Source organism: Psittacula echo (genome assembly GCF_963264785.1).
Source record: "Psittacula echo genome assembly, chromosome: 2".
In the NCBI taxonomy this organism is placed as follows: domain Eukaryota; kingdom Metazoa; phylum Chordata; class Aves; order Psittaciformes; family Psittacidae; genus Psittacula; species Psittacula echo.
In genome coordinates this window covers 17,836,299-17,861,814 of record NC_137737.1, presented here as the reverse complement: position 1 = coordinate 17,861,814, position 25,516 = coordinate 17,836,299, and the positions used below count along the sequence as shown (strand labels likewise).

Below are 25,516 nucleotides of genomic sequence, written 5' to 3'. Positions count from 1 at the left end.
TCAGACAAGGGGAGCAGGTCTCCTCTCCGAGCGTTTTGGCAAAGCATCACTGCTACGCAGTGTTTGTAATCAACTTGTGGTCACTAAGCAGAGTGCTAACTACCTCTGCAAAAATGGAAAGCCACATATGTCAAAACACAGCTCTCACCCCTCTGCTCTGCACCACTCCACTCCTCACGCACAGCCCCCTTCCCCTCACCACCATATAAATTAGTATGGAGGAAGGCAAGACGGAAAGACAGACAGAAAGAGACACTATGGCAGCTTTTAAAATTGTTGCTGTAAAGGATTTATCTGAAGGTCTGAAGGGACAGCACTCAGTACTTGACAGAATGAGTTACAACAGTTAGTGGGGGAAGAAGGAGGAGGAGGAGAAGGAGAAGGGAAAGCAGCCTGGGAGGAGAAAACCTCGTGTCTAAAATGCTCTTGGAAAAATTCCAATTACCAGTTCAGAACAATGTTGACATTTAGCCTTTTTCTAATCAGCGTTGTCTGTCACCCAGGGCAGAGATTCCTGCTGTATGACGGAGCTCTTCTACAACTAGCAGTGGCATCCTCCCGCCAGTCTGCTCCTCTCTGCCCTCTGCCACCAGCGCTGAACTCCCGGCACTCCTGTCCCACCTCACGAGTTTTAACTCCCTAGCAGTGGCTGTGGGCTGAGGCCCATGTGTATGATAGAGTACAGCACAAGAGTAACAGCTGGCTGCAGGAAGCTAAACCACCACTGATGCTCCACAGTTGGGCCCCTGAAAGAGGGCAGAGTAAGTAGAAAAAAGTTTCATTTTAAGACAAGTTCTGTTTAAAGAAATTCAGTAGATGCTGTAAACCAAAATATCTCATATGGCAACCAAGCCCTTAAAGAAAGTTAAATTCAGGTACTGGGTATTAATTTCAACAAAGCGATGTTGTAGAAATCTGCAGTTTTACCTGTTTACATGTTTCTGGCTTTGAGAAGAAAAAAAATGTGGAGGGAAGATGGTAGAACTGCAGGAAAGAAAGTATCTAATTGCTATTAATAACTGTTCCTATTATTTACAAATCAATTCAACACTCTTCGACCTCTGACAAGTTCAGTGTCATTCACTGTGCAGATCAGAGGAGCACAGTGCATGGCTGAGCTACATCATGTTTTTTCCATCATCACAGAACAGAAAAAAACAGCTTGGCACGAGCTAGACCTAAGCTGCTGTCAGCTCAGAAAAATCAGGGCTGGAAAAGGTCAGAGAGCACTATGGAGCAGGTACTGATAGAGCTAGATAAAGTGTGCTGCACAGTGATAGCCTGCTTTTGCTATCCCAAAAGCAAGGGCAGTAGAGAGGGAGGAAAGCACTGCCAGCACAAGGCAATGTGCTCTGCAGCAGCTGACTGTCATCGTGGACACTTAGGTACCAATCCCACTGACATGTCAGAGGGAGTTCCTTTGCAACAGGACACAAAAGATTTTGCTTTCTAAACCTTTACTGCATCACCCTGCTTAAAGACAGTGGTTAGGCAAGTGACCGATTTAAATTCAGTTCTCTAGCTGTAGTGATTTCAACTGCACTAAGTTTGTTCATGTGGAAGTAGATAAGTAGATGTGACTACATGAACATCAAATTAGGTAAAGGCAGGATTAGGGTTATGGCTCAATAGACATAAGTAAATTCATTTTCAGAAGTTACATAGGAATATAATAAATTAATTTTCAGTGAAATTTAAAAAACTTTTTGAAAGCATTGCAAAGTGTCTCAAGAATATCCTTCAATTCAGTGTTTTGAAAGACCTCAGGCAGTGACACTTACTCACAAGCAAGTTTGTACATCTTAAATTCTTGCAAAACTGTAGAATATGGCTGTGAAGTAGTAAGTTAGTGCAGCTTCGGCTTTCCTGCAAGCAGATAAGTACTGCTGCAAAGTCAGCAGAACGGGTGAAGTATGCACATCCCAAGGTGTTTGTGGTATCCTGGCGAGATGTCCTGAAACTGAAAACAGCCAATTTAGCTGCATTGGACCTGGACATGGACCTAGCTCTGGGAAAGTCTGGAAGGAAAAACCTTCTGTGGAACATAAATTTGCTACAGCTTCAAAAATAGTTTTGACTTAAATGTTTCACCATTTTACACTTGATTCCCTTCTTCTGACAAGTGTCAACCCATGAAAAAATTCTTCTGAAACCTTCACCAAGCTTTTGACAAGCAAGACACAAACCAAAACCAGTGAGTCCAGTTAGAGATTTCAAGCAAAATATCAGGCACTGTTAGAGTTATAAAAATGGTGTTAGATGGGCAGTGGTGGTAAACAGGGGAGAAGGAAGTCCTGTACTGACTTAATCACAATCTTCAGACATAGATCATGATGCTACAATAAGCACCACACACATTATTCCTTGACTTGGGCTTTGGGGAAGGGAAAGAGTAGGTCTCAATATGATTTGAGAGGAAGAAGTCAGCTGTGGCAAACTCAGTCACAGCTCAAAAGTAATCCTTCAGAAGAACACTGGTTCTTTAAAATTTTAATTTTGTTCCCGAATCAGTCACCTTTTAATAAATTTTCTAGAATTCATCTCCCATTTTCTAAAATTTAAAACAATAATTTAGTTTCATTCTGCTCAGGATAATATGATTTAATTCCATACTTTCATTTCTTCTAACTTTCAGATTTATCAACCCTTTAAAGAAGTAACCAGAATAAAACAAAGGAAAAAAGCACATCAAAGGCACTTGGAAGAAATCCACATCCTGATTCCAGCTAGAGAAGGGCAGACACAAATAGAGAAGAAATGCAGAGGGGGTTCAGGGAAATCTGTCAAGGACAAGATCAAAAAATATAAGAAAATATCTATGTCCCTGTGTCAGAACTGATAAAAAATTCTCTTGACCAGTGACATAGCCCAGAAAACCTGTGTCCTGTGCTGTTTTGTGTTTCACAGAGCACATTCTGTTTTCAAAACAAAAAATAAAATTGTGGTAATTCTGCTAAAGAAAAATTTATTTATGCAGCACAAAACGTCCTTTTTGGGTGCACTGCCTTTTACAATGCAGATGACAGTGCTCAGATGTCACAAAAATTGATGGTCTTGGTAAATTTGATTATGGCAACTTGATTCACAAAAAACAATATAGTTTGTAACAGTGAAGCCCTAGCTACGCTGAAACCAATAACGTTTTGCCAATAGCTTCACCGGGACTAAGAACAAGCTGAAGAAGTTGACTTCCAAATTATTTCTTCAATAAAACACTGAGATATTTATTGGATCTACATTAGTTGTCCTTCAAAGTCTCCACACAAGTTTTAACACATACATTCATTAAAAAAGAAGTATTAATTTATGTCCCAGCCAAATTTTTTGTAATTTCTTTGTGCATTACTATGTGAACACCACACACGGGACTTTGCTTTTCAAGACTTTTCCAAAGCTGAGAGGTAGAAGCCTTTTACCATGTGTTTGCTAGGAGGCTGTTCCTCTCTCCCACCCATCCCCAAAGGCCTGATGACTCTCCCAGTCAATTCCCCTCCAGCCAAGGGAGGTTGGACATGGGTCTCTCGGCAGACTGCAGGTGCCAGCGTGTCAGCAAGACCACATCCCTCCCTGCCCAAAGGGGTAGGCTGTGCTCAGCTGCAGCACTCCAGCCATCCCTGCACCAGGGCAAGGATTATTTCCAGTCTTTTTTTTCCCCCTTTTTCTTTGAAAGGCCACATGTTAAAACAGGGCCACCATCTTTTCTATTCTGTCATGTCCTGTGGATGGAAAAGCTCATTAACAGGGGTAGGCAAGCAAACAACAAAAAGCAAACACCCAATTTCAATGACATCTACCTTTCATGCCAATGCAGATGGCAGACAGGCTTCCAGTAGAGTGCCAAAGACCTTGGGAGTAGCTAACATAATTTACATTCACCCCTCCCTGCAACTGCAGTTTACCACCGTTAAATACAAAGAAAATACATACGCAACCTGCTCTTACAGAAATATCAGGAATTAAGAGGTACCGGCATTTGTAAAACACATTATTTTCTTCATGCATAAGTAATTGCTGGTGAAAACAGACATCTAGGCAGCAGCCCTTCCCCCAGCCACAGTTCCCTTAGCGGAGATGGAAATGGCTGCCACCACCAGTAAAGTGAACCCAGAAACTTTACTGGAAGGTCCACAACAAAACTGTAGAATAGCATGATGAAATCTCAGTTAAGTCACACCATTCCATATATCTTTTTCTATCACTCATCGATAATAATTCCTTTGGTTCTGCCGTTTGTGAAAAAAATGTGAAAAGCTACACAAGTAGAGCTCGAAAGTAGCTACAGTAGCAAGACAGACATTGAGAAAAGAGACAACAAAAGATGATAAGAGACCCTTTCTGGCCTTCCATTATTATCTCTTCAGTTTGAGTATCAGCATTACTACCATGAGCCTCAACGTGACTTTCTTTTCTTCAAATACCAGTGCTGGAAGAATTTAATGCTCCACTTAAAAAGAAAACTTACATTACTCATGGACAGAGAAAGCCTTGATAGAATGACTTGAAAGCAGGTATCAATGTACCCCCACAAGATGAAAAAACATTTATTATCAATTTTCCTGTTTGTGCCTTACTGTTGATTAGAGCCAGAAAAATTAAAACCAAGAAAACACTTTTTTGCTCTTGTTAGAAAATTGAGTCATGTTTTCAAGATTTTTTTCTGACTGTGAGAATGCTAAATGTCTTGAAAATGGGAGATAAACTTCTACAGGTGCAGAAATGTGAAAGCTGGCACTTCACTAAATGAACCCTATATTATGAGATATGCAAGGAAATCGCTTGTAGGCAATGCTATGACAAGGTGCACCCTAGTTTGGGCACACAGCTCAGGTATCTTCCTGAGAGCTCTTACATTCTCAGTTTTGGGTTTGTTGGGGTTTTTTTGAGATCTTGCATATGAAAATGTAATAGCTATTCTAATGTTGTTCTCTTTACCTTTATTGGTAATACAAGTAAGCACTTAAATGACTAGGCAACACAGCCATTCAAGTAGCCAACATCAAAGCAGTACTGCAGTATTGCAGCCTGTATTTATAAGCCCTGCATCCATTGCACCGTGTCTTCAGCTGAGCACGAGCTCTTCTTATATTCTCATGCTGGTTTACTATTTCTGTACCATACAGAAATAGACAATGGATCACATTCAATCCTATTGTTTCTTTCTGTGGGCTGACTTTGGCTGATTTTGTTGCACTATTGGCAATTTTACTTATCCAAATATATTAAGAAAGAGCGAGAACGTAAATGATTGATAGCAGCACTCATTGAAACACTAGCAGTGTTAGGAATGAGTGCATTCTCTGTGTCTTTATAATGATCCAAAATTCAAGACTGTGACAAAGAACAAGCACAAGGGAGGATCTGGCTCGTGCCTTCCTTTTCAGCAGATGCATCCTTGGGAATAATTTGCATATCATATTTCAGCCTTGTTTTGCACACAGAGTAGAGTGGAAAGTAACTGCTGGTTCTGTATCAAAGGCAGAGGGTACAGTGGGAGAATAATTTTGCTAATCCTTCATTTCAGTCTCACTGAGGCTCCCTATATCCATGAACCCAGAAACGACCATTGCCTGCTTCTCATGCTGAATGACCTGACTTTACGGGAAATCTTTGAACAGCATTTCTTTCAGCACCTCTCTCATACTGCCTTTTGGCAAGTTGTTCTATCTGAGTCCTAGTGCATTTAAACATTGCACTGAGGCACACAGGTTTCTACAAAAAGAGGAGGAGGCTTCCTTCTTGCCTGGATGCCTGAGCTCAGTTTCTGATTTTTATGTGGAGGGAGTGGTGATGGGGTGGAGGGTGAGAACCGATAGATGCATATGGTTGTGAAACATTTGGAAACACTTGAGCACGAGCACTGTTCCGTTCTTACCCTCTGCTCCTTTCTCCCAGCACAGAGGAGTGGTGGGTGAAAGGCTGAGATGAACTCCTGAAGTTTCCACTTAGCGAAGACAAAGGGACAGTTCCAGGAAAAGCCCAAAGAAAACATCTTTTTTAGCTTTTTTCCCATCCTTTCCCCTTTTTTTGAGCTCAGCCATTACCCTATGAAAATAAGTTTGGATTCATTGTTCTTTCGCACTTCCAACGTAAACCTTTTTTACTTGCTGCTAGTCTGAAGCCAGTATGTCAGTCCGGTGTACTTCAAGTGCACGGGCCCTGCTCCCTGACACTTAAATTTGTGCCTCCCCCCCATCCCTCCTAAGGGATGTAAGGGAAGAGGACACTTCCCTGCTGGGCAGCAGTGTGGTGAGTTAGCCTTGCTGCCCTCCTTTCTCCAAAGCTGGTGCTTGGTGTGGGGTATCTGAACTTGCAACTTTCTATTGTTTGAAAGGATTGAAGTGTAGCTGCCAACATTTGGCTTTCATACCCAATACATTCATCTTACTACAGACGTAACAAGTTCACGGAGTCCAAACAAAGCCGTCAGGTAATGCATTCACTTGAGCCTTTCTCCTTCTTTTTTTTTTTTTTTTTTCCCTTGAGTTTCTTTTTTTACATTTTCCTTTCTCCCAACTTTAAATAAAAAAGCATGCTTAACCAAGTAGGGTGCTAGACTACAACACTGCATCACTCTACGGTGTCCTAATGCATGCAGAACTCACAAACAGGCAGATACAGGTGTGTAGCATCCCTTGGGAGAGAGGGCTGTGCAGCAAACCAGGTCTATATTGTACAAAATACAGCCCCAAATAAAATAAAGCCCCCAATGAATGAGGAAATAGTTCAGTAATTTCTAGCTGAAGCATATTTGAAAAAGACAGAAGACCTCATATTCAAGTCTTACTGGAAATCCAGGGTCTGTACCAGTGTAGCATGTTCCCCCACTCCCGGGCTGAAGTGTACAATCAGCACTGAGATTCACTCCAAGCCTCGGTGGGGAACTTGAACCCCTTGACCTACTGGGCCAGAGAGGAGAGTGCAACCAAGTCCTTCTGACAATAAAAATAGAAACTATTCATAAGATTAATCCTCTGGCACCAGCAAACCCAGCATCTGTTTTAGACAGAAAGAGCATGCCTGGTGAAAAAAAAAAAAATAGTGGTGACAAAGGGTTAAATAAACATGAACTGGGCAGGATCCTGCTACTTGATTCTTTTCTATTGTTTGCTGATGAGGTGCAGGCACGTGGCTGAGCAGAGAAAGAAGTCTTTTAAGGGGACCCAGAATCTGGGAATACACTGCTTTTAAATAGGGAAAGATGATCTTTAGAGATAGTGTCCCTCAAGACTTCATTTTTTAATAGTTCAAGGCATCCACGCTTTATGTAATCTTAATTTTAATATCAGCAAAACTTGATTACAGAACCTCTAAAATGAACTTGTAGAAAAGGAAAGCACAATCTCCTTGTTTTAGTAGTCTTGAAGAAAGAGGGGAAGGGAGGGACTGGCAGCCAGCTGGCTAAAGGCTGGCATAGCAAATAAATACTAAAGAAGGTTCTCACACTGGTGTAAATGCTGCACAGACTGTTACCTGTCCAACCGGGGACATCTTGAAAAGGGTGCCTCCTAAAAGGGGATTAGGACAGTAGAGCATTTGGTCCTGAAGCAGCAGCCTGGCATTCCACATTTAATGTAAGAAGTCATGAAGAGCACAGAATTAAAGCTGGTAACCCAAAGGAAATTCACTCTCCTTCTTAAGATTGCTACACTTTCCTAGACGGACACCAGTAAAACAGACAGGGTGACCAGCAAAGGCACTCTGACAGCCAGCATGTCTGAGAGGTCAGATTTGATTGAGCACTTAGTCTTTATCCATTAGCAGAAGCTAATAAATCAGGAAGACTAGCAATAGCCAAGAAATAGCTGTGTCTTTGTAACATAACCATGTCTTAAACCAGATTGAAAGGGCTCCAGGAAATCTGAGGGCTCTAGATAATACTTTAGATAATGTAAGAGCTGCTTCTCAATGACCTATTTGATAACCTTCCCCACATAAGGATGTTTATGGGCTGGGTGGCAACTAAGATGTTTAGCTACGCTGAGATGACAACTTTATGAGGTAAGAAAAATAGCACAGCATTTTATTGTTGTTGTCGTCGGATGTGGGTGCAGCTTTGAAAGGTTGCTGCAGCAGTTCTGTCAATAGGACTTTTTGGAAATAATGATTTCTCTGGTTAGGCCCCAGGCTGCATTAATTGTTAGGAGGGTGTTATTCTTCATCTGCTGTTAATAGCCTGGTAGAAAAAACAAAAGACATGAAGTGTTCTTGGAGCAATCTTTTCTAAGAGCCTAGAAAGAGCAGTAGGTGGAAGCTATTTCAGAAAGGTTTTGACTTTGAAGGGTTGCTGGACAATGTAGGGTTTCTGTTTGATGTGTCCCTGCTCATAAAAGCTGGGTATTTTCAGGGTATGGCATAATAGATTTCCTCTCCTACCCCAATGAGAAGCTCACATTTGTTGGTATGAGAGCACATGCAGTACTTTTCTACAGTCTCTAATAATTTTTCCATCTGCCCCATGAAACTGTTGCAGACTGACCACTGAAGGCCATGGAGGAACTCATGGAACTCAGCAGGCTCTTTCCATTAAGGGGAAGCAAAAGGACTGCCTTCAGATGTATGGGGAATCTTAATTGTCTTCTTTTCTAAAACACTTTTTCTGATTTTGTTTGCATGGATATGCCTCCAACATTTGCTGTCATAGTGATACTTTTATCTGTTGCATGTTCAACTCACCCATTGAGGGAAGGGGATTAGGGAAGTGTATTGCTTTCATTTTACTTCTGTTTACAGGCAGTATGCACGCTGGCAGTGCTTCATAACTTTCATTAATGAAAAGGAATTAGGATGGAAAGCTTCCTCAGAGTCTGTCTGCCAGCAAGACCGTTTGCATAGCCCAGTCTAGGGAAAACAAGGAAAACACACACACACAGACACACACAAGATGATGAATGAAGGGATACCTATTAAAGAGACAGAAGAAAGCATGTAATAGAGAGACTGAAGACAAAGGAGGGAATTGTAGGCTTGTACTTCTTTTGACATAAAACTCATTTTTTGAGTATTTTGCAAAGAATGGAGTCTGGTTTAGAGTCTTTGGGGGATATCATAATGCAATTAATTAACCAGATTGAGAAAAGAAAAACTAACCAAAGCATAATACTTTTTCAAAAGAAAAATCAGTGTTTGCAGGATTTGTGAATGTCTGATTCAACAGGACATTAACAAGCACATTTTAATTGAAAAAAAGAAAAAAAAAAAAAAAGAAAGAAAATTGAAGTCTTCCTACATTTGAATATGTTGAATCCTTTTAAAACAAGTTCTTAATGTTTATAAGCTCTCATTTTACCCTGATTCTGAAAAGTTAAAGGAAATTACTTTTAGTTATGTTTCTCATGTATATTAGCCTTCTACTGCTTTTACAAAACACATCTGATAAATAACTCAGATGTAAATTTATTTTCTATGAATCATAGAATAGTTTGAGTTGGAGGACACCCTTAAAGAGCATCTAGTCCAACCCCTCTGCAATTGGGGGGGTGGGACTAGATTACCGCAATGTCTGGAGAAGGTCTAGCATAAGCATTCCGGTTTTTCTTACTTTGTTTAAAGCATCTTCTGAAGTACATTTAGCTTCCAGGAAATTAACAGTACATTATTTCAGCTGTGATTACACAAAACTATCATTCTTCTCTATTTCCGTGGTAAAGAACTATACACTCAGAAAAATTCCTGTTGTTTAGTTACATCAAATGATCAAGACATAGTATCAGAGGAACCTATTGACTTTAACATTCCTGTAAGGTGAGGAAGTATTTCTTGGTGAACCAAGAGAGGACAAGAAATCTGCCAAAGATCATAAAGAAATCAGTGGTGAAAAAGAAACCAAAGTGAACTCTCCTAGATCCAGGCCAGCAACTAAACATTTCCTGACATTGCTTTCTGTCCAACATCCACTTGATTTGATCTATTTTTTGATGGATTTTCTGTTGTTCTTACAATCAGAACTTAAGTGTCTGTTCTCTGAAGAACTTGACAAAGTGTTCAATTTTTCTTAGTGAGAGTGATAAAGGACAGTGTTACAAGTAGCAGCTGTTTTCCCACTTTAACCTTCCCAGGATATACTCCTCCTTTCCTACTTCCATGCAAGCCTTGAACTACCCTGCTAAGCCCAGTATGTAACAAAAGCGAGAAGAGAGCAGGAAGTATGTCTCCTTCCACTCCACCAGTTCTGGTCCTCATACATAGAAGTGTCTGTGAACTGGTGCTGATGGAGACTTTTTTCGATACTTACCACTCCTAAGAATTAGCAACAGTAGCCCCAGCTCCCTGCACGCTTTGAAACAGCTTGCATTTCATGAGCAGTGCATCAGCCACTGCCTAGGAATAGTGATGCAAGGGATATTCCTTTACAGAAAACAAGTGTTTTGCTATGTTTTTAACCAAGATTTTTTAAAAGTAAGAAAATCAACACAGATCTTTGCTCTATTAATTGTCTGCTTCTGGAAAGTATGCATGAGAGCAGATCTTCAAGCTGTTCACCCCACAGGGAGGAGGAGAGCTTTTGAATTGCTGTCTGTGGCCTGTGGAAGGAACAGCAGCCACAAAAGAGTCTTGGTCATACAGAACTTTTGGTTTCATGCCAAATTGAGAGCCTTATGCTTGAATGCACTCTCTGCCACATCAGCCCCAAAAGCTTATGGGAAAGCAGGGGACAAAGACAACAGAGTGGCCAGATCCACAGAGGAAACAGTGAGGAAAGCTGTTTTACACAGGCATATCAGGACAGCTGATGAGGGAAAGGAGCTATATCCACTCAGGATAGGAATGGTGCTCTGAAGTCAGAAAGCAGGGCTCTATGCCAAAATCAGGATGGCACAAGGTTTGCATTTCAGTGTCTTGAAGATACTAGAAAAGGTATCTAGGAACTTCCTGGGGCCCTAGGAAGTTCTTCCGTCAGGATAGAATATACACAGACAAGAACTGTGGGCCTGATCTCTTTTCCAAACACCAGGAAGACCTCCCAAAATCCTGGGAAATGACTGTTATGGAATAAAAATGAGGGAACCGATCCAAGTGAACAATTCTAGTGCTAAGCAAGCCAGTCATTCTGTTCCCTTTGTAAGCAAACTGCATCATTTTCCTGAAATTGATGCAGGACATAGGCATATTTGGCACTGTCCACCTCCAGCCAGGTCTTCTGTAGGCTCCATAACTTCCATCCAGTCTCTTTGTTCAGCAAACAGAGAAACTGCAAACATACCGGTCTGCATCAGTTGAACCTCTATATGGTCCACATGTAAAGCCTATCTAATGTCAATAAGGAAGGAGTGTTGTGAATGAAAAGCTGCACACACATATATAGGTTTTAAGAAAGGGGATTGCAATTAAAACACTTATTTTCTTATCATCACACACTCATGATCTTATTCTGCCAAGTACTTTAAATGTCAGCTCCTCAGGATTATCTCAGAGCTGTATGACCAATTCCAAACTATATGCATCAGCAGGAATATCAGTGGTTCCACAGTGCATCCAGACTCACCCTGAAACACCGCAAATAAAACATTGTGGGTTTAAGATTGCTTTTTAAACCAAACATTTATTCTAAAAGATAAGAGAATGGCTATTGTCATGCTAAAAGCTGAGGACAAAATTACTGTATATATGGGAGTTTTAAAATATATCACTCATTTATATTTCTTTAAGAGGAAAAAAAAATTGGCTGTAGTTGCAATCAGTCTTAATTCATTCTTTATTGCTGCTCTGGTTCTGTGTTATTTGAGCTGGTTTAACTGTTAAAAGCGTTTCAAATGTTCACTTGGTCTGCATTAGATTACAGAATAAAAGTAAGTACAGCCCACCAAATGTAACTTTCTGAAATGCAAACCACATGAATTTGATTTCTTTGTGGTACAACTTTAATTGGGTTCAGAGGTCTTTTGGTCTTACCTGTCTATCTGCTCTCTGATGGCCTGACCTGATAAAGCTAATACAAAGAATCTGTGAATGTGATCCAAACTGATTACCCTCAGTTACAGTACGTGACTTTATTCCTGCCAGTAAAGGCCCTTTAGCCTGGTTCATTTTTAGGCTGCAATTTTGAACCCTGGAGCCACCACTGAGCTAGGACTAGAATTACCACAACTTACAGTGAAAGATCATGTTCCCTTGTATTCTGCAAAACTAGAGAACCGGAGGAAAGGAGAACATCTAGGTGCAACTGTAAGCGATGCAGTGCTAGAAGAACTGCATGAGTATGTGCATATGCGTACGCCTTGCACTGTCACAGCAAATGTCAAAACAGAGAGCGCATCCAGCACACACTACATGATACAGAAGTGACTGCAAACAGAAATTACAACAAAGCCTCAAATTGCCAGAGACTGATCTTCAACTGGTTTTGGATTGTGTTTTTTTTTTCCTTTGACAATACACTACATTGCCTTAATGACAATGACTCATTATTTGCTCACCAACTCTCCTCTCTGTTGCACCATGTTGTGCCATATACCTTTCTGGAGTGAAACAACAGTGCTTCTGCTTCCTACCCAGAATAGCACATCATATCTCAGCAACCTCAAGGAAGGCATCATACAACAGATATACTCACCTCATACCCTGTAACCCAACTTGTAAACAAAGACTTGTATCAGCTTGTGGGAGCAGATCTGGAATTAAGTAGACAGCTCAGGAGAAATGGAGGGAGAAAGGGAGCAACATGCTGAAATTTTAGAAGTCCCTCTGCTTGAGTAGCTTGTTTTCTTGCTTTTGGAATAGACAGCCTCAATTTTGAAAAAGTAGCATGAAAAAGATTCACAGTGCTCATAGTCCTTGGAAGAAGACACTGTCGAAAGGAACACTCAGCAGATCCAGTAATAAAATAACATAACCCAATACTGAAAATTACTCAACTGAAGCTTCCACTGGAATTCATAAGTTTCATTGAAGTAAGTAAATCAGTAACAAGTAAAAACATTACAAGTCATCATCTAGTTCAGGCAAATTACATTCTCTTTGGCCACTGGAAGAAGGGAAAAAAATAGAATAAAAAAAGAAGAAGAAAATTAACTTTTAAAGCCAATGTAGTAAATTTTTTCACATTAATATTTTTCATCCTATTCCACCAAAGCTGTTATTGCCTTTGTCATTTTTCTACAGTTCTGTTACAGAGCACTGTTCTGTACCAGTAGAACTCTTCTCCCAAGTAATTTCCACCAGGAAACATATGAGGACTAACAAATGAGGTCCCTTAATTAGTTCCAGGTTTTTCCAATAGTAGTGTTGGTAATACAGCTTCTCGCTCTCTGTCCATCATACAAATAACAAGACACAGCCTGTAAACATGGCAGGGGTGTCTCTATTTTCCTGTTTATATATACCGGGCAAGCAGGAGGAGTAAGAAGGAAATGTATACCTCAGTGGTGGGGTTTTATTATCAACATGGAATAGTTTTTTTTTTGGCTTGAAGTCATTTACACTCTCTTCAAGAGCACATCTTATAGATCCACGACTTAGTCATAACGAAAATTGAACATTTCCAAGAAAGTTTCCTCAAAAAACAGAAAAAAAATTGATATTTTCCCCTTAAGGTTTGAAATGTGTTTTCTTGCTTTTGTTCTCAGCCTCTATTTTCCTTTGTGTATGGGGTTTTTGCTTCCCTCCACATTTATGGGTTCTGCTTGTGCCCAATATTGTTTCTAGCATTTGCTTTATTTAGGGCCCCACAACCCTTGAAGTTGCATTAACATGCAATAAAAAGCTCCATGCTACTAGGCTGTGTACAGAAAAAGACCAGACTGGAAGGGACCCCAGCTTTCCCCACAGAGAAATATAGTTCCACTTGATGACTTCTGGAATGAACTTTGCCTATTATGTTCTATATAGAATTTGAATAAATCCTCTGAGTCACGAATTTCTCATTGGAACAATAGAACTACATAGAGGCCAGAGGAAAATTTGGAAGCAAGTATGGATTTTATTCCCTGTTGTGGAGCCCAGAATCCATATTTTTCTCCACATCCCTTTACTATGGCATTCACTGACTGCTTTCTTCCAGCTTTCTTTGCTACTTCACAGTAGAAGTATTATTCTGCTTCCTATTTTATTTCCCTACAGATCAGAAGTAATTCAAAGACAGTGTAGGTCTCTTTCCTCTGTGGGCCTGGAATGGACTGCAGAGCAAGAAGAAATTAAAACAGACTAAAAAAGAAATTAACTGTAAAGATCTGAAGTTTTACACGCAAGTCTTCAGTGTATGTATTAACCATTTTGGTATAACCAACTGACCACATATTTTCAATATGAACTTAGTTTAATACCTGTGCCATGTAACTTCAGACAAAACCACTCTAGACAAGCACAAATTGAGCTAAATAATAAGAAATTGGTTCATATTTATTCTCCTTTGTTTACCAGTTCCAGTTCACATCTTCAAATGTTGTAGCAGTATTTCAACCAGGAACAGCCATCCATAACAGCCTGTTGAGTTTAATAAAGATTCTAGTTTGACTGAATATTTTAAAACTACTGCTGCCTTTTGCCCACTTTCATAATGCACGCTTACTTGTGCTGCCCCAAAAAGTTATACCAACAACTTGCAGCGGTAATGAATTAATAAAGTCCAGCATAACCAAAGAGAGATTCCCTCAGGCACATTAAGTCAGCAGTTCATCTCTCCAGGGACAGTTTCTAGTAACAGCACAAAACACTCACTGAGAGCACAAGATTTACCCATGAGCATATCAGGAAAGCTTTCTTCATGCAGCTCTGCCCAGATGCTCCAGGAGAGCATCATCATTCAGATCTGTGCACCTCATAAACCACTTCCTATGCATTTTGTGGGACAACTTTACTGCGTGTTACAAGCCAGGGACATGTGGTAAGAGAATCCATTTGTCAGAAAAGGAAGACAGTTATTCAACTGTAGCTAGCTCTTGCTTCCACAGTGCTTAAAGGATCAGAGGGCCACCCAGACAGCATCTTGTATCTGAAGTGGAGCGGCATGGTCACTCTCTAGACACCAAAGGCAGCAGCCTAGCTAGGGTAAGACAAGCAACATCTGCCATACAAGGACTAACTTAAACAGAGAAGCTTTGATGATATGTTGTATAAATGCCCAGCTACAGTGTGAAAGTGGATGCTCTCAGTAGTGTAAGCTTCAAGGCCAAGCAGCTGAGATTTAATTGGAAACCAAATTCGTTATTCTTTAAGACACTTCTCATGATGTTATCTATTTGTATTATTTTTAGGTCATCTTACTTTGAAAGGTGGGGTTATCCTGTCGCTGCCTGGGAAATCACAGACATTTTTGGGGGTCAGGAACTAAAAAAAGTTAGTAATGATTAACATACCTGACTTAGAACTTTCAAGACCTGGTTAGAAGTTCCCTGAAGAAAACTTACGAAGACCAAAAGCTACTATTTTCGTTACAGAAATCAAGGGACTAAAAGCACCGGAATTTCTGTCTAGGGCCGTTTGATGCTAACCATGCCTTTTTTTTTTTTTTTTTAATCTGTCAAAATAAAAAAAGAGAAAAGAGCAAGAGATGGGGGAGAAGGAAAGTACGAAGACACAAGCAAGAAAAGGTAGAAAAATCAACAACAGACACAAGTTTTTTCTTCTATCAGATGTTTGACATGTACACATTGTATTTCAATTTGCATGCTTAAAAAAGGAGTAGGAACGTCACTTTGAGCCCTTACATTTACAGCACTGGTCAGCCTGGATGCTATAGTTAAAAGTAACATAATATAAATCAGAATTCCCCAGGAAGTATATACAATTCTCTAACAACTGTCAAATAAGCTAAGGATTTGGATTTCACTCATTTGGAGAATTGTCCAGTGAAAACATTTCATTACCCCTCCAAGTTTTTATGGACCCTATCGGAACAGCTGCGATTCACTTCACTTGCAGCAGAGGAAGCTGGTAATAGCTCAGAGATTGCCCCCTTCATTTCATAAACCAATTAGGACCTGGATCCTACAAGCAGAGTAACACAACCCCTTCTTTTACTGGCAAAATTCCACTTCATTCATGTGAGCTCAGAGTAAATGTCTCTGTTGGCAGAATTCAGATGCTCATAACAGCGTATGTTTCTAAAACACATTTTCTAATTTGTTCCTTCTTCCAAGAAACACTTTTCCTACACTCATCAAAATGAGCACGTCTCAATCTACCTGTGGGTTTTGTCTAGCCACCAGTTCCTTGTTCACCTCAGAAATTTTTTACTAGAAATTGCTAAGAGAATTTTAGATTATGATTTACCATGTGAAACTTTGCTAGAAAAATCTTCAAAATGACAGATGTATTTAAGTTATTTTTCTTCTTCTAAATCAAGCATAATTTCATTTGTTTAGAAGCAATTTTTTGGTGGTGGTGTCAGATTTATCTACACTTTTGACTTATATTGTATTTTTTTGTGTTTTGAGGTTGGGATTGTTTTTTTTTTTTTTGTTTTCAAATGCATATTTGGCCTGCCAGTATGTATAAATAAAACCATATATATGCCTTACATGGAACCATACTGTACCACTGATTTCTAAACCTCAACTTGTCAACTAATGAGGAGGTCTACTTTTACAGGTGGTAAAATAGAATCCATACATTTTATGCATAGTCTGTAATTTATGCGTTTTCCCTTCAGGCTATTTTTCTCTGAAATACTGTCATTGGTTTTCCGCCACTGTCAGTTGGCACATCAATAACAATTCCCTCATTGAAACACATACAATTTTATCAGTTCTCTGCACATAATGCTCTTCACTTTTTATTCATTCATTATAGCCATTGTGCCACTCCCAGCAAACATTTAAGCTCTTCTCTGAACTGACATGGTATGGGGCAGCATCCAACCTTTGCTATTTCTCTGGAACGTGCAAATTACTCTCTTAAATATAGAAGAAAATAAATAAATTTTTAAAAAGCCTTACACCAAACAAAGCCTATATTGTTTGAGTTAGTGTTGTACTGTGGCTTAGTTACCTGTCAAACAGGCTGACACTTGGATAAAACACATACTGGAATCATGCATCAGAGCATGTTAAGTGCAAACCTGTGATGAAGAGCAGAGCTATGCAATTTGGGCATGCAGAGCTCTAATGATCATTTCTGGACTAGGAAAGCTCAATCAGTCGCATCAAACCCACTGCAACTCTGAGATTCTCTTCCATCCAAAAACAATTTTACATCTGTTTTAGTTCAGGGAGTTATATAAATCAGACTATAAATTTTGATGACATCTTTAAAGATTTATACGTTGTGTATTATTTACATAGATATATGTCAGGTACATAAGAGATTCCAACCACTAAAACTGAGCAATCAATGTTGTATTCTCCAAGTTCCGTATATCATATTTGAGTCCTATTTGTTGCTTACTCTGATGCAAGAGCCAGCCTATGCCTATGAGGGCTCAGTATTTCTGTTCATGTACAGTTATGGGTGCAATACACTATTCTGATCTGTCTTTCCTATAGTTTTTGGGCAGAATAAGCTTTCCAGAATGGAAATGTCATCATCCATTTCTTAGAAAACACCTGCATGAGAATCAGCTTGTGTGTTGTTGCTGCCTATGTGAAACAACCATCAGGAGAGGGAGGGGGCTGGTTTCTCTTCATAACAAAAGATAACAATCCTAACAAGAGTCAGTGGCCAGCAAGTCACACAATATCCTTGACACTTTTTATCTTCTGTTCTTGCTGTGAACAAGCAACATTTCTAATAAGCTTAGGATTTCCATCAAGTAGAAAGTATGAGGCGTAAAATACTGTGTTCATTAATAAATTTAACCACTATGTATAACAAGCACATAACTTTAGGATATCAGTTGACTTAAAGTTAGATAAGAAACACACTAAACTTTCTCCATTCCTTGTTGACAGGCTATTTGTTACCTGACTAATGATTCTACTTTCAGCCCCCTGAAAGTCATCTTGACATGTGTCAGTACTTTCCAACCCCTCCCTAGACCTTACAGCAAGAAAGAGTTTCTGGAAAGGCATAGGAGTATATGGTTTGAGGTAGAAGAGAGATGTCATGAACAATCACCCCTTTGTGTTATGTCTGACACATAGACTGGTGCTGTTCACTCCTTTTCTTCCTGACTCAGCAGTGTCAGGAGAGATTGAGTCAGCAGCTCCTGAACATGCTGATGCAAATAGCAACAAGGGACGCTGGGGAGCAGATAGAGCTTCCAAACGTCACATACAGAGCAGCACAGTTCCATCTGCAGGTCAACATGCAGACCTAGGCAGTGGCTAGCTAAAAGGGGTGAAACGGCTTGAGAAGATCCATCAGACTCCTTTACTCCCTAATGACGCTGCCTACTAGCCATGAGCTATGAGACAACTTGTTTCTGTGAATCGCTTGCTTGTAATAATTTCCTAAGTAATTCACCTGAGCTTCCCAGAGACTTGTGGCTGTTGCACACATTTGGCTTGATGGGATTCCATGTTAGGGTCGGCTGAGGTCGGTGTGGTAAAAGGGACTACAGAGAACGTCATAGCATAAACAGAAGAAAAAGAAGCAGGTTCATTAAACAGGAAATAAAGCCCACCTTTGAGTACAAAGACAGGGGGGAAAAAGACTGGGCTAAAATTACATAGTCAGATGCTCTTTCTTCCCACCTCTCCATTTTCCTCCCCTTCCAGTGATGTTCTTGCATCCTGTACAACCAAGGCTATGGAATAGACCTGATCTAGTAACCAAGAGGTTATTTGATACTTCACCTCTCACTGCACATTTTTTCTCGTCTCACAACATACTGTGGTGTTTCAGTTCAAATACATGAGTTGTAACAGAGATTTTTATCTGGGTTTCCTGGAAAGGGAACTGATCTTTGAATTAAAGAAGAGCACATCATTCCATGGCCTCTTTGATGCCATACACTCCTCCAACTTACTAGGAGCTTAAAGAGAAACTTTATTTGGCAATGGACAAAGACCCTTCAGAGTTACCAGCCTGTTCCAAGTGACTTCCAGAACTAGCTGCATTATGGAAAGGTTTCTACCTGTGAACATCTCTTACAGGAGTCTCTTCTGTTTCTTCGAGCTATACAGGATAATAGCAGGATATTCTGAGAGCTGAACCAGCAGCTACAGTCTCAGATAGCTTGCTGCTATGTGCTTGCCCTGTGCTTTCCACAGAGGAGCCTTTTTCTTCTGCCGTCTTAGATGCCCCTGATTAAGACTACGTCTGAGAAGATTTTTCATTTTCCAAACCCCCAAGGCCAGTCACAATGAGTCTGTTGATTTTCATTATGTCACTGAACCTCTGTTAGTCCCATGTGTGGCAACCCTCAATCCTCTCATGTTCCCTTTCGGCTTCAGAGCTGTACCAGTAAGTTTCAAGCTGGAATAATTAGCAGTTATGTCTGCTACTAGCTTGAAAAACAGCAGCAGGTTACTTTCTCCAGGAGTGCTGAGATGTTAGGCTGCAGCCACCTACAGACTTTGCTGGTCTGAAAAAGACACCTTACCTAGCAAAAGACATGTCCAGATAAAGCAACCAATGTACTGTGCTGTCAGTAATTTGTCTGACCCTAGTTTTCACATACATTGCTGAACTCGGTCACTGAAAAAAATAGAGTTACTCAAAAAAAAAAAAAAGAAGACAAGCATTGCTATTGTACAACCTAGTTCACAGTCCCATATCTTAAGCTGATTCAGCTTATCTGCCTTTCTATATCTTTGACAAATGTATGTCTTATATCATTTTTTCTTCCCTTCCTCCATATGCCTTACTGTTTTTCCTCCATGTATCTTATCTCCAAATGATGTGCTATTAATCAGCCAAAGACACCCTTCACCACTAAGTGTTCCTCAACTGATTTTTCATCAGCACAAGTAGTTACTAGTTACAGCATTCCTCCCACATGTTAAAGGCTTGGGGGGCAGGGAGCAGGGATGGCAAGGAGGTTAGAGACTGCCTCACCACATAAATACTATCTGGGACCTTTTTACCAACCTGACAGTTTACTGTAATAACACTGCTGTTTGTTCTCAACCAAGGTACACGGCAGGAGGAAGTGGGACTGCACCCTGTCTTATTTTTTAAGTTATTAACCTTCATGCTCTTCCCTTTTTCTGATTAATCTGGCTGGATGCCTGTTCAGTAGTAGCTGAAGCTTAATAGCTGAAACAATGTGTGTATATACACTGTGCCAGTAAGGCTTGCCCAACACCACTCATTCTGTCATGTTTTCCCATGCCTGTTGTCAATATCTCGTTTCATACGCAAGCCCCCAGAGCCAGAGTAAAGCATAGGAAAAAAGAGAGGCATGGAGGGAGGGAGAGGAATGGAGGGAGATGGATGAAAAAGAGAAGGGGAGAAGAAAGTAAGGGAAAATTACATCCCTCGGGAATGTCAGCTGCTGTGAACTCACCCACTCCTCACCATGAAACGAACTGTGTGCGGGCACAGGTGGGTCCCATTCCCTGTTACCAGAGCACAGCCTACAAACAGGGTCTAAATGAGAACTTTTCATTGCTGTTCCTTGTTTTTGTTGGAGTAAGGCCATCACAAACATTTGCAGGTGGCTTGGCCATAGTCTGACACTAAAATATTTGTGGTTATGATAAAAATCAGAATAGTCCTACAAGATGGTTCTATATAACCTTTAGGGCTTGATCCTGCTCTTACAGAACTCAATGAGAGTTTTACCCAGTTGCTCTCTGTTGGTTTTATTGCTCATTAACAGGCATATTCCCTGGCACAATTCTCTATGGTCAGGACCCATCTACCCTTCGGGGCAGCTTCAGATGTTTTTAAAAAAAAAAAAAAAAAAAAAAAAAAAGGGAACCCAACCCAAAACCACTGATTTGAGCACCTCAGAATTTGGGCTTGTTAAAAAGCTGAACCATCTTAACTTTGTGAGGCCAAATCAAAACCACCGAACTTTTCTGAACTCAAAACCTTTTCTGAACCCATCTGCATTTTTATTCAGTTGCCTAATACCAAAACCATTGTCCAGTCTGTATTGCTCATGAATGAGTCTTGGATACAATTCTTAGGACTTTTAGAAGGATAAGATGAAGATAAATGGAAATGACAAGATATGTTCTTTGAATAAATAAAACAGGCACCACAAGGAAAAGACTGAAGGAAAAAATTACAAACAACAAGGATGCTCAACACTTTAGCAACACAATGAAGTTGAAAATGCAGCAATTATCTCCTAGGACACACCATGAACAAAAAACAAAAGCTTCTAGGAAGAGGGAGGAATGGTGAACAGAGTATGCTGGAGGTCACACCATAAGTCTCATTCACACACCAACTCACACAGAGACTAAAATGCTGACAATTGCTTCCCAATAGAGTAGCTTTAGACTCAGACTTAGGAAATGTTTGTGTGATTCAATCACAAGGGAGAATTAAGATATGTCATGACAAAGTTTCCCCAATGAGACACTCACCACTGACTAGGAAATAGGCCTTTTTATCCTCAGCCCCTCCAAGTTTGGAGATTCTAATCACCATGGCCCCGAACCAAAGCAAACCTAAAACCTGACTGACAGGGTCTTGCAAAACCACATGCAGTTTTTTCCTCATTATATAGAAACAATTGTTTGCAAGCCAAGTACAGACCCATATAAAATACCTCACCACTGACTATTAAAAGTTGTTTGGTTTGGGGTTGGTTTTTTTTGTTTTAATTAAGTGCATAATTACCACTAGACCTATTAAGTCACAATTTGAACAGGAGTTTAATCATCCTTAACCCAAAAAATGGCATTAGCTGTTTTTCTTTCTAAAATTGAAAATTAAACTGTTTCTTCCTTCCTCCCTTTCTCCCACCCCCGTCTTTGAACAGAATGGGATATATATAACACAACAACATTCTTGTATTCACAGGCAAAGAGTATTGCACTGAAATCTCAGTGAACACTTTGTTTTGTCAATATGTAACAAAGGCACATCTATCAAGTGTATTTACCTGACCCATACTATCAGATTTCTATATTAAGAACCAAATTCTGAAATAGTAGTAAAAAGGAAAATAGAGGAGAAGAAGCACAGAATGGGGCAGTGGACGGAATCAGTGCCCTGTGCATAGCTGGGTAACCCTTTCAGAGCAGTCAGTGCCACAGGACATCCCTGCCTCCATGGCACTGGGAAATGGAGAGCCAGTGGTCTACATCCTCCCCCAGCCACCAAGAATCTTGAAAGAAAACTCAAGAATAACTGGATTTTGATTTTTCAATGCCAGGATTTCACTTTTCAGCTTTACTCTGAAGAAGGTCATCAATTGTTTAGACAATGACTAGGGATAGAGACTGCTTTTGCACTTATATAGTAGATGTGACCAAATTACAAATGACAGATAATGAATCTAGACTGTGGCTTCTTTCTTAGTCCACTGATATATTTTCTTATCCATTTGTTTTCATGCATAAACACACACACAGAGACACCAAATTCAGAGTTGTGTGATGAAAAACTATACCCTCAGACCATCTGGGCAGTTTCTGTATAATTAAAAACAAGTTATTATGACTTTATGAGGACCTCATGTTTGCTGGAAGTAACCATGTGTACAAAACATGGATGATTTTGTTCACACAGTTCTCCAAACAGGAGCACGCAACTGGCATTCAAGCCAATACAATAAGCATCCATGCTGTCAATTTATGGGAATAAATATGGATCCATCATCACAAATTGAGCAACTGTTTGCAGAGGTCTCTGTGACAAAATCCATTTATCTTTATGACTTTTTTATTTTGTCTTCCAGCATTCCTCAGTTAAACAGAGTATGCATGAAATAGCCCAATCCCACTGAGCACACAGAAGGAAGTGAAAGGATTAGCTTCAGAAATACTCCATCTTTCTTCCCATAGCAGTCATAGAAAAAACATGAACTTCAAATGTAAGCAGACAAAAACAAAAATCTGCATGGAGAAAGCGGGGCCTCCCGACAAGTAAAGCACTCTGCCCTTTACAAATCAAAGTGTGAGGTTCAGAGTAGATGTAGTAACCTGGTAATTCCCCCACAGTCTGCAACACATTGCAGAGGTCCTTACTGCATGCTGACAGGATCAGGAACAAACTTCTCAAGAACCATGAGAACAACATCTGGTCTGCATGCAACTGAACCTTAAGAACCACAAGAACAATATCCATGCAGCTCCTGGAGCCAGAGAACTGGAGAAATGAGAACATGCAAATGAACTCACCCAATCTGTCGATTTGTGGAAGGTGCTTGTGTAATGACCGAACTGGACTGTGGAGATGGCATGGCTTGTTGAATCACAACACTGGTGTCGTGGTTTGGCATTCTTGTGTTTGTCAGCTGGTGAGATCCAGGTCCTGCCATTGCTCCTCCAACTGTGTTATGCATGGAGATATTCTGTGGAAAACAAATAAAATAAGAGATGGCGGAGGAAAATTAAAATAAGATAAATGCTTTATCTTGGTTTTCTGTTCTATAGGAGTACAATTAGAAATCTGAAAGTATCAACAACAGGAAGTTACCAGCTCCTGGTAAATCCCAAGTCAACAGAACTTGTAACAAAAAATGATTAAAAAAAGTGAAAAATAACTGTTTACTTTTACAGGGCAACATAAATGGAAAAATACCCGCAAGCTGACTAATCACTCTTCTGTGATTCAGATTCATGATTTATAGTGGGGATACTTAGCACATATTCTCCTAACTGAACAAGATATATATTTTATTTGAAAATGACTTTTGTGGTGAGTGCAGGGCACCTTGATTTACTACATGGGTGTTTACTGTGTACTAGGTCTGCTTAGACTGACAAGCAAATCAAGTTTTATAGTCCCTAAGTAACATACAGTACATGGTACATCAAAAAACAGCCATTTCTATTAGCCTCCATATATTTTGCAGAGCAATAATATCCCAGAGGCCTAGAATAAAAGCACTGTATTTGCACATATATAGCCTTTGCTTCAGGTAATTTGGAGTCCTTAAAAAGTTCTTAAAAAAAGAGTTCACAGATAACTCATAAGCACAGAGTGAACAAGCCACAAGAGACAAGGATACTACTAAGGAAGGAACTATGGAATAAAACGTCTGTTATGCCTGCACACACAATACACGCTGCTGCTAAACCACAGGGTTTGACTTGGCCCATGTTTAAAAACAAACAAAACTCTCAAGCCAGAGATAACCCACAGTGTATACATACAAAAAATATGGTAACCTCAAGAGCATTATTTTTCCTATCAGTCATTAATGTTGAATTGTAGGCAATAAGAGGAAAAGAAACTTTACATCGTCACCTCATGCTAGGCTAAGGAAAAGGAAAAAAACAAACCTTTATACACATGCTTTGGCCCCAAGACTCACACAAAGCATCTTCCTGACCACTGCAGTACTCAGGATTGAAAACTAAAGTTAAATTTCATTTAGTATTCCAATTTATGAGCCAATTTGTGTAGGAAACACATAGAAACCATAAAATAATGATAAATAAAGCTGGTGAGAAAGGAATCTCAGAGCTCTGACTGAATGTGGAAGACAGGAGAGGTAGGCAACGTACTGAATCCCAGACCTAAAAGGAAGATTGCATTCTGAACCAGAACAAGAATAAACCATTTAGACGACATCATGGAAAAAGAGCCAATCATTAGAGGACCTAACATTGAAAGCCTCAGCTGTCATCCCCCGTGTCTCCCAAGTCTTACATATTTCAGGTGATTTCCCAGGCTAGTGTGGACACAGGAATCTCTGTTTCTTTTGCAGGAGTTGTTCCAGTCTTCCTAAACAGATAAAGAGGCAGAGGTACTGCCTGCAGCAGCATAATTCTACCTACAGCCACATGGTTAGACCCAGTATGAAGACTCAGCTTGAAGTCCCTCTTCAAGCAAATAATTTACATAGTATGAATCAGGTCCAGTATTCACTTATTTTTTGTAGATTTTCATTAATTTCTCTAGATTACAGAACTCCAGACCACAGATTTCCAAGAGCTATGAACACTTATCTGCTATATAGGACGACCTTTAAGGAAAAGTGAATGGTGCCATGAGTCCACAGTGCCTGGGAAGGGACAGGGTGTAAATCCATCATGAGCTTTAGACTAGTGGTACCCCAGCAATTGCCCAGATTTTGACTAGATTTTGTTGTACCATGGCAAGGTAGAACTTAAAGATTTTATATCAGGTTCTTGTACTCCTAGATTCAGTATTTTAATTTTCTTCTCTTTCTCTCTCCCTGTCCCCCTATAATCCCAGACCTCTCTAATGTACAAATTGTACGAATTATGATGTTATTGTGCTTGCACAGAAGACATTGTAATTGTTCGCTTACATGCATAAACTTGTAATGGTGTTTCAGAGTTTTAACAATTTCCAATAAGCTATCTTTTCAGAAAGTAGATTGAATATGTGATGCATGGAAAACAAAATCAGAACGAAAACCTGTCAATGCATCCACATGTCCATTCTTCTCAGTAATGCAAGCACTGTTGCTGGGCAGGAACTATAATGTTATACTATGCTGCCAAGAAAAAGCCTACGATTTCCCAACAAAATGTCAAACTCAGCATGACTCCCAATTCACAAGAAATGGATTTGGCAATCTCAGAATAATTTACATTGGTGAGAA

The 25,516-nt window shown here is 39.9% G+C and overlaps 1 protein-coding gene across 1 annotated transcript in view; it reads right to left on the bottom strand.

The window, feature by feature from the left end:
* Nucleotides 1–25,516, bottom strand: part of CREB5 (cAMP responsive element binding protein 5) — a gene marked incomplete at both ends in the record, with an annotated part of 209,954 nt that overhangs the window by 146,109 nt on the left and 38,329 nt on the right. Inside the window, one exon of the mRNA XM_080610938.1 lies at nt 23,118–23,290. Within this exon, the coding sequence (XP_080467064.1) occupies nt 23,118–23,290 (173 nt within the window). The remainder of the gene's footprint in view (nt 1–23,117; nt 23,291–25,516) is intronic.